General features: G+C 43.8%; 1 protein-coding gene across 1 annotated transcript in view; it reads left to right on the forward strand.

Moving 5' to 3' along the window:
- LOC110518582 (CUB and sushi domain-containing protein 2) overlaps nucleotides 1-10,000 on the forward strand; it is a 552,259-nt gene that overhangs the window by 343,077 nt on the left and 199,182 nt on the right. The window contains 2 exon segments of the mRNA XM_036953653.2: nucleotides 591-715; nucleotides 9,421-9,517. Coding sequence (XP_036809548.2) covers nucleotides 591-715; nucleotides 9,421-9,517 — 222 coding nt within the window.

A 10,000-nucleotide genomic window follows, 5' to 3' on the forward strand; every position in this document is an offset into this window, starting at 1 on the left:
CCCTCCCTCTCCCCTCTCTCTCTCTCTCTTCCTCCTGTCCAGTACCATGTGGTGGTAATCTGACCCTCTCCCCTCCCTCTCCCCTCCCTCTCTCTCTCTTCCTCCTGTCCAGTACCATGTGGTGGTAATCTGACCCTCTCCCCTCCCTCTCCCCTCCCTCTCTCTCTCTTCCTCCTGTCCAGTACCATGTGGTGGTAATCTGACCCTCTCCCCTCCCTCTCCCCTCCCTCTCTCTCTCTTCCTCCTGTCCAGTACCATGTGGTGGTAATCTGACCCTCTCCCCTCCCTCTCCCCTCCCTCTCTCTCTCTTCCTCCTGTCCAGTACCATGTGGTGGTAATCTGACCCTCTCCCCTCCCTCTCCCCTCCCTCTCTCTCTCTTCCTCCTGTCCAGTACCATGTGGTGGTAATCTGACCCTCTCCCCTCCCTCTCCCCTCCCTCTCTCTCTCTTCCTCCTGTCCAGTACCATGTGGTGGTAATCTGACCCTCTCCCCTCCCTCTCCCCTCCCTCTCTCTCTCTTCCTCCTGTCCAGTACCATGTGGTGGTAATTTGACCCTCTCCCCTCCTTCTCTCTCTCTTCCGCCCTCCAGTACCATGTGGTGGTAATCTGGCCCAGCGGACCGGTACCATCCTGTCTCCTGGTTTTCCTGAGCCCTATCTCAACAGCCTCAACTGTGTCTGGAAGATCACGGTCCCGGAAGGATCAGGAATACAGGTATAAACCTTCAACTGTATGGACTGTCCTCTAGACTGTCCGCTAGACTGTCCTCTAGACTGTCCTCAAGACTGTTCTCTAGACTGTCCTCTAGACTGTCCTCAAGACTGTCCTCTAGACTGTCCGCTAGACTGTCCTCTAGACTGTTCTCTAGACAGTCCGCTAGACTGTTCTCTAGACTGTCTGCTAGACTGTCCGCTAGACTGTCCGCTAGACTGTCCTCTAGACTGTCCTAGACTCTCCTCTAGACTGTCCTCTAGACTGCTCTCTAGACTGTCCGCTAGACTGTTCTCTAGACTGTCCGCTAGACGGTCCTCTAGACTGTCCGCTAGACTGTCCTCTAGACTGTCCTAGACTCTACTCTAGACTGTCCTCTAGACTGTCCTCTAGACTGTTCGCTAGACTGTCCTCTAAACTCTCCTCTAGAATCTCCTCTAGACTGTCCTCTAGACTGTCATCTAGACTGTCCGCTAGACTGTCCGCTAGACTGTCTGCTAGACTGTCCTCTAGACTGTCCGCTAGACTGTCTTCTAGACTGTCCTAGACTCTACTCTAGACTGTCCTCTAGACTGTTCGCTAGACTGTCCTCTAAACTCTCCTCTAGACTCTCCTCTAGACTGTCCTCTAGACTGTCCTCTAGACTGTCCTCTAGACTGTCCTCTAGACTATCCTCTAGACTGTCCGCTAGACTGTCATCTAGACTGTCCTCTAGACTGTCCGCTAGACTGTCCACTAGACTATCCTCTAGACTGTCATCTAGACTGTCCGCTAGACTGTCCTCTAGACTGTCCTCTAGATCTTTAATACAGTCACACTCCTCTACAAACTTTTTATCAGCTTGTCATGAGTCTCTCTTTTTGTCAGACTGTCCTCTAGACTGTCCTAGACTCTACTCTAGACTGTCCTCTAGACTGTCCTCTAAACTCTCCTCTAGACTCTCCTCTAGACTGTCCTCTAGACTGTCCTCTAGACTGTCCTCTAGACTCTCCTCTAGACTGTCCTCTAGACTGTCCGCTAGACTGTCATCTAGACTGTCCTCTAGATTGTCCGCTAGACTGTCCACTAGACTATCCTCTAGACTGTCAACTAGACTGTCCGCTAGACTGTCCTCTAGACTGTCCTCTAGATTTTTAATACAGTCACACTCCTCTACAAGCTTTTTATCAGCTTGTCATGAGTCTCTCTTTTTGTCAGACTTTCATTCATCAAAAGTTACCTGAAGTCAAGCTGGATTTTACTCCTAGTTGATGCATTAGAAGTCTGCAACCGTCCACACATCACTGTTCTTTCACTGACTGTGTTCTGGCTGTCACCACAAAAACATCTTCAGGACCAAAAAATATAATGTTTTACTGAGTTTATATGAGTCACCAACAGAGTTTTTCAGACGTTTTTGTTCCTGAAAAGTGTTCTGAAGAAAAGCTCCTGCAGTCTTTCATCCTCGGTAACATTTTACTAAAGTGACATTCATTTGAAAACCGTTATGAATGTACCCATACTGCAACATGAGAGTATCACAAAACTTTTTCATTTATTTTAAAAGATCTCAAAGATAAAGTAGGCAAATGGGAGCACAAATGTAATTAGGCTTTTTATTTATTTTCAAAGGACACAACTTGTGTCAACAACTTGCCAAGAAACCACAAACATGTTGAAATAAAACTACAACGTCAACATTGGGCCCAGCAGAATTTGCTGTTAAAATGGGAAGATGTGCAGGCTACAGCAACTGTTATTTGCTGGCACGAGCTCTCAATATCATCCCATTGGCTCTCCAAACTGTCCATGAAATTTCAGCTACCGTGCATTCAGAAACTATTCAGACCCCTTGACTTTTTCCATATGTTGTTATGTTAGAGCCTTATTATAAAATATATGAAATTGTTTATCCCCCTTATAAATCTACACACAATATCCCATAAAGAAGGAAATACCTTATTTACATAAGTATTCAGACCCTTTTCTGTGAGACTTGAAACGGAGCTCAGGTGTATACTGTTTCCATTGATCATCCTTGATGTTTCTACAACTTGATTGGAGTCCACCTGTGGTAAATTCAATTGATTGGACATGATATGGAAAGACACACACCTGTCTATGTAAGGTCCCACAGTTGATAGTGCATGCCAGAGCGAAAACCAAGCCATGAGGTCAAAGGAATTGTCCATAGAGCTCAGAGAGGCACCTAAAGACTCTCAGAACATGTGAAACAATATTCTTTGGTCTGATGAAACCAAGATAGCACTCTATGGTCTGAATGCCAAGGATCACGGTTAGATGAAACCTGACACCATCCCTACGGGGAAGCATGGTGGTGGCAGCATTATGCTGTGCATATGTTTTTCAGCTGCAGGGACTGGGAGACTAGTCAGGATCGAGGGAAAGCTGAACGGAGCAAAGTATGGAGAGATCCTTGCTGAAAACCTGCTCCAGAGCGCTCAGGACCTCAGACTGGGGTGAAGGTTCACCTTCCAACAGGACAGCAACCCTAAGCACACAACCAAGACAACGCAAGAGTGGCTTCGGGAATGTCCTTGAGTGGCCCAGCCAGAGCCCGGACTTGAACCCGATCGAACATCTCTGGAGAGACCTGAAAATAGCTGCGAAGTGACTCTCCCAATCCCACCTGACAGAGCTTGAGAGGATCTGCAGAGAAGAATGGGAGGAACTCCCCAAATACAGGTGTGCCAAGCTTGTAGCATCATACCCAAGAAGACTCGAGGCTGTAGTCACTGCCAAAGGTTCTTCAACAAAGTACTGAGTAAAGGGTTTGAATACTTATGTAAATTAGATATTTCCATTTTTTTTTATATATATACATTTGCAAACATTTTTGAAAACCTGTTTTGAGTTGTCATTATGGAGTTTTGTGTGTAGATTGATGGGATTAAAAAATAAAAGTTTTAGAATTATGCTGTAACGTTACACATTGTGGAAAAAGTCAAGGGGTCTGAAAACTTTCCGAATGCTCTGTATATGATTTGCTGAAACAAATTGACTGTTGACATCTAGTGGAAGCCCTAGGAACTGCAATCAGGCATGATTTCGCCCTATTATAAAACTGCCATTTCAGTTCTGTTATACTCACAGACATTATTTTAACAGTTTTAGAAACTTTAGAGTGTTTTCTATCCAAATATACCAATTATACGCATTGAGCAAATGTCAACTTGTCTTTTTACTGGGGTGAGACAGGGATGCAGCTTAAGCCCCACCCTCTTCAACATATATATCAACGAATTGGCGCGGGCACTAGAAAAGTCTTCAGCACCCGGCCTCCCCCTGCTAGAATCCGAAGTCAAATGTCTGCTGTTTGCTGATGATCTGGTGCTTCTGTCACCAACCAAGGAGGGCCTACAGCAGCACCTAGATCTTATGCACAGATTCTGTCAGACCTGGACCCTGACAGTAAATCTCAGTAAGACCAAAATAATGGTGTTCCAAAAATGGTCCAGTCGCCAGGACCACAAATACAAATTCCATCTAGACACTGTTGCCCTAGACCACACAAAAAACTATACATACCTTGGCCTAAACATCAGCGCCACAGGTAACTTCCACAAAAGCTGTGAACGATCTGAGAGACAGGGCAAGAAGGGCATTCTATGCCATCAAAAGGAACATACATTTCAACATACCAATTAGGATTTGGCTAAAAATACTCTAATCAGTCATAGAGCCCATTGCCCTTTATGGTTGTGAGGTCTGGGGTCCGCTCACCAACCAAGACTTCACCAAATTGAGACTCTGCATACAGAATTCTGCAAAAAATTACGTAGAACACCAAATAATGCATGCAGAGCAGAATTAGGCCGATAGCCGCTAATTATCAATATCCAGAAAAGAGCCGTTAAATTCTACAACCACCTAAAAGGAGGTGATTCCCAAACCTTCCATAACAAAGCCATCACCTACAGAGAGATGAACCTGGAGAAGAGTCCCCTAAGCAAGCTAGTCCTGGGGCTCTGTTCACAAACACAAACACACCCTACAGAGCCCCAGGACAGCAGCACAATTAGACCCAACCAAATCACGAGAAAACAAAAGGATAATTCCTTGACACATTGGAAAGAATTAAAAAAAAACAGAGCAAACTAGAATGCTATTTGGCCCTAAACAGAGTAAACAGCAGCAGAATACCTGACCTCTGTGACTGACCCAAACTTAAGGAAAGCTTTGACTATGTACAGACTCAGTGAGCATAGCCTTGCTATTGAGAAAGAACGCCGTAGACAGACATGGCTCTCAAGAGAAGACAGGCTATGTGCTCACTGCCCACAATATGAGGTGGAAACTGAGCTGTACTTCCTAACCTCCTGCCAAATGTATGACCATATTAGAGAGACATATTTCCCTCAGATTACACAGATCCACAAAGAATTCGAAAAACAAAATCCAATTTTGATAAACTCCCATATCTACTGGGTGAAATACCACAGTGTGCCATCACAGCAGCAAGATTTGTGACCTGTTGCCACGAGAAAAGGTCAACCAGTGAAGAACAAACACCACTGTAAATACAATCCAAAATGATGGTGATTTATTTCCCCTTTTGCACACTGTTTCAACACACTACGACATTTGAAATGTCTTTATTCTTTTGTGTGAGAGTAATATTTATTAATATTAATATTTACTGTTATCGTTCATTTCACTTTTGTTTGTCTGTTTCACTTGCTTTGGCAATGTAAACATGTTTCCCATGCCAATAAAACCTTTTGAAGAGAGAGAGATGTAGAGGGAGGGAGGGAGGGAGGGAGGGAGGGAGAGAGAACCAAAATCGCACCCTAATCCCTATATAGTACACTGCTACCCCTAAGGCCAAAATTAGTGCAGTACGTAGTGAATAGTGTGTAATTTGGGATGTATTTTGGGATGTATGTGCAGTGTTTGGTCAACTAAAGCCTCTCTCATCCCCAGACTAGAGGGAGGGAATTATATTGTTCGTGTTGTTATTAGTTTCTATTCCCTGTGTTTCTGTACAGTCTTGGCCCTTCGTCTCTCCTCTAATCTAGGTGATTTTAATATCTTGTTGTTTCTGTACAGTCTTGGCCCTTCGTCTCTCCTCTAATCTAGGTGATTTTAATATCTTGTTGTTTCTGTACAATCTTGGCCCTTCGTCTCTCCTCTAATCTAGGTGATTTTAATATCTTGTTGTTTCTGTACAGTCTATGTCTTGCATTTGATGATAAGCCAGCAGTTTAACAGCAGTACAGGCCTTTAGAGTAATAGAGATAGTGGTTTTGTGGGGGAAGAAGCTTTTATGCCCAGTGGTTGAGGAGAGAGAGATAATAATCAGAGCTGCATTTTAGCATCTCCACAGTTAATTACATTAGGCACACTATCAAATCACATTGTATTTCTCACATATTCTGAACACAACAGGTGTAGGACCTTACCATGAAATGCTGACTTACAAGCCCCTTAACCAACAATGCAGTTCAAGAAATAGAGTTAAGAAAATATTTACTAAATAAATTAAAGTAAAAATAAAATAAAAAAAGTAACACAAGAAATTGACATGACAATAACGAGGCTATATATATATATATATATATATAGATATATGTCCCGGTACCGAGTCAGTGTACAGGTTAGTTTAAGTAATTTGTACATGCATATGACTTTCCTGAATTGGACCCTTTGAATTTATACCAGAGGCTCCACCGGCAGAAAATAGGTATTCGGTGTGGATTTGTCCCAGCAAGCGGACCATCCATCGCTTCCGAGTATACTACTTGCTAATGTTCAGTCTCTGGACAATGAAGTAGACAAACTCAGGACGAGGATCTCCTTCCACAGAGACATCAGGGACTGTAACTCTATTTCACGGAATCATGGCTCTCTCGGGATATACTCTCCCCGTCCATGGGTTCTCAGTACATCGCGTAGACTGGAATAAAGAACTCTCACACTCATGGTGTGATTGTGAAAATGTACTGAACCTCAAATCCTTTTGTTTACAGATACTCCTAGAATACCTCACTATGAAATGCAGACCGTATTGCACAGAGGTGTATATTCCCCCTCAAGTCAACGACGGCCCTCAAGGAACTACACTGAACTTTATGCAAACTGGAAACAACAGTTTAACCTGAGGATTTCTTGTAGTTGGGGATTTTAACTTCTTGGCTACCGTTAGTGGGTATGAAAGGAATTGGAGTGCATGAAAGGAGAGTTGTATGGCATTGAAGCTCGCCTGGAGGGTTGTTAACACAGTGTCCAAAGAACGGCCAGAAGTATACAGAATGGTGTCGTCTGCGTAGAGGTGGATCAGAGACTCACCAGCAGCAAGAGCTACATCATTGATATATACAGAGAAGAGAAGAGAGTCGGTCCAATAATTGAACCCTGTGGCACCCCCATAGAGACTGCCAGAGGCCTGGGCAACAGACCCTCCGATTTGACACACTGAACTCTATCAGAGAAGTAGTTGGTGAACCAGGCGAGGCAATCATTTGAGAAACCAAGGCTATTGAGTCTGCCGATGAGGATGTGGTGATTGACAGAGTCTAAAGCCTTGGCCAGGTCAATGAATACGGCTGCAAAGTATTGTTTCTTATCAATGGCGGTTAAGATATCGTTTAGGACCTTGAGCTTGGCTGAGGTGCACCCATGACCAGTTCTGAAACCAGATTGCATAGGGGAGAAGGTATGGTGGGAATCGAAATGGTCAGTAATTTTTTTGTTGACTTGGTTTTCGAAGACCTCAGAAAGGCAGGTTAGGATAGATTTAGGTCTGTCCCAGTTTGGGTCAAGAGTGTCCCCCCCCTTTGAAGAGGGGGATGCCCGCAGCTGCTTTCCAATCTTTGGGAATCTCAGACGACACGAAAGAGAGGTTGAACAGGTTAGTAATAGGGGTGGCAACAATTTTGGCAGATAGTTTTAGAAAGAAATGGTCCAGAGTGTCTAGCCCGGCTGATTTGTAGGTGTCCAGATTTTGCAGCTCTTTCAGAACATCAGCTGACTGGATTTGGGAGAAGAAGAAACGGGGAAGGCTTGGGCGAGTTGCTGTGGGGAGCGCAGGGCTGTTGACCGGGGTAGGGGTTGCCAGGTGGAAAGCATGGCAAGCCGTAGAAAAATGCTTATTAAAATTCTCAATTATAGTGGATTTATCGGTGGTGACAGTGTTTCCTATCTTCAGTGCAGTGGGTAGCTGGAAGGAGGTGCTCTTATTCTCCATGGACTTTACAGTGTCCCAGAACTTTTTTGAGTATATCAATGATGTTGCTCTTGCTGCGGGCAATTCCCTGATCCACCTCTACGCAGACGACACCATTCTGTATACTTCTGGCCCTTCCATGGACACTGTGCTATCTAAACTCCAAACGAGCTTCAATGCCATACAAGACTCCTTCCATGTCCTCCAGCTGCTCTTAAACGCTAGTAAAACCAAATGCATGCTTTTCAACTGGCTCCAGGTCATCTACAAGTCCATGCTAGGTAAAGCTCCGCATTATCTCAGTTCACTGGTCACGATGGCAACACCCACCGTATCTCACTGATCATCCCTAAAGCCAACACCTCATTTGGCCGCCTTTCCTTCCAGTTCTCCCTCACCAACTTCAAACATCTAATATCTGAGCAGCTAACCGATCGTTGCAGCTGTACATAGTCCATTGGTAAATATCCCACCCAATTTATATACCTCATCCCGATACTGTTTATATTTATTTACTTTTCTGCTCTTTTGCACACCAATATACATGCACATGACCATCTGATAATGTATTTATTTTTAATTTATAGATTGTAATTATTCGCCTACCTCCTCATGCCTTTTGCACACAATGTATATAGACTCTTTTTTTCCTTTGTTTTCTACTGTGTTATTGACTTGTTAATTGCTTACTCCATGTGTAACTCTGTGTTGTCTGTTCACACTGCTATGCTTTATCTTGGCCAGGTCGCAGTTGTAAATGAGAACTTGATCTCAACTAGCCTACCTGGTTAAATAAAGGTGAAATAAAAAATAAATAAATACACAGAGAAATAGAGATACAGAGAGTAAGATACAGAGAGAGAGAGAGAGATAGAGGGAGATACAGAGAGAGAGAGAGAGAGAGAGATTGAGAGACAAGAGAGGCAAATTGAGTTCACATACTGACTGGTCTTCTGATCCACGCACCTACTTTTTTTAAGGTATCTGTGACCAACAGCTGTATATTTGTATTCCAAGTCATTAGAAATCCATAGATTCATTTATTTATTTTTTCAATTGACTGATTTCCTTATAGGAACTGTAATTAATAAAATCGTAGCAATTGTTTCCTGTTGCATTTATATTTCTGTTCTGTGTATAATTTCTAATCTCAAGTGCGAGTATAGAGCCAAAACAACACAATTTTTGGAAGACAACTGAGACACGTTGGGACCTTTGTGTCCCTTGATTTTCCCTCTTTCTGAACCTCTGCTTTTTGCTCTGCTCTTGTTAAGGTTTAGGAGAAAGAGGAGACGAGAGGAGAGATGACAGTAAAGAAGAGGATGGGGGAGAGAGACTTCTCCTCTCGTCTCCTCTCCTCTCCTCTCGTTTCCTCTCCTCTCCTCTCGTCTCGTCTCGTTTCCTCTCCTCTCGTCTCGTGTCCTCTCCTCTCCTCCTCTCCTCTCCTCTCCTCTCCTCTCCTCTCCTCTCCTCTCCTCTCCTCTCCTCTCCTCTCCTCTCCTCTCCTTTCCTGTCCTCATATCTCCTCTTTCTCTCTCCTCAGATCCAGGTGATCAGTTTTGTGACTGAACAGAACTGGGATTCTCTAGAGGTGTTTGATGGAGGAGACAACAGCGACACCATGCTGGGGAGCTTCTCAGGTGAGTCACTCTATCCTTCTCTAATTCTCTCTCGTTCTCTCTTTCTCTCTTTCTCTCTCTCTTTCTATGTGTGTTGGTGGAGTGTTAAACTATGCTGTTTAACTTAGGTGGGGATGGTTAAGTATTTTTTTCAAAACCACCAAATATATCCATGACTCCCATGAGTTGCTCAATACTACCACCACAGCCTGTCCGTTACCAGTGAGTAACCCACCTGTTACTCTGCTGCTCAATAGATGAAACAGAGAGAAGCAGCAAGTCACTATTGATCTGCGTTACAGACGGTTGAGTGTATCAATACTCACTCGAGCTCAAAGAGAGGAGAAGCAGGTGTATTAGAATACGTACTGTTGAAAAGGTTTATTTTAGAGGTTTATTTTAGAGATCAAGTGACTCATTAGTTTATCCTGTGTAATGTTTAACCTCGTCATATAACGATACTATAGAGCCTCCCCCCTCTAACCACTAGGCTACCTGCCTCTA

Source organism: Oncorhynchus mykiss, chromosome 18 (genome assembly GCF_057628025.1).
Source record: "Oncorhynchus mykiss isolate SJ-2025 chromosome 18, ASM5762802v1, whole genome shotgun sequence".
In the NCBI taxonomy this organism is placed as follows: domain Eukaryota; kingdom Metazoa; phylum Chordata; class Actinopteri; order Salmoniformes; family Salmonidae; genus Oncorhynchus; species Oncorhynchus mykiss.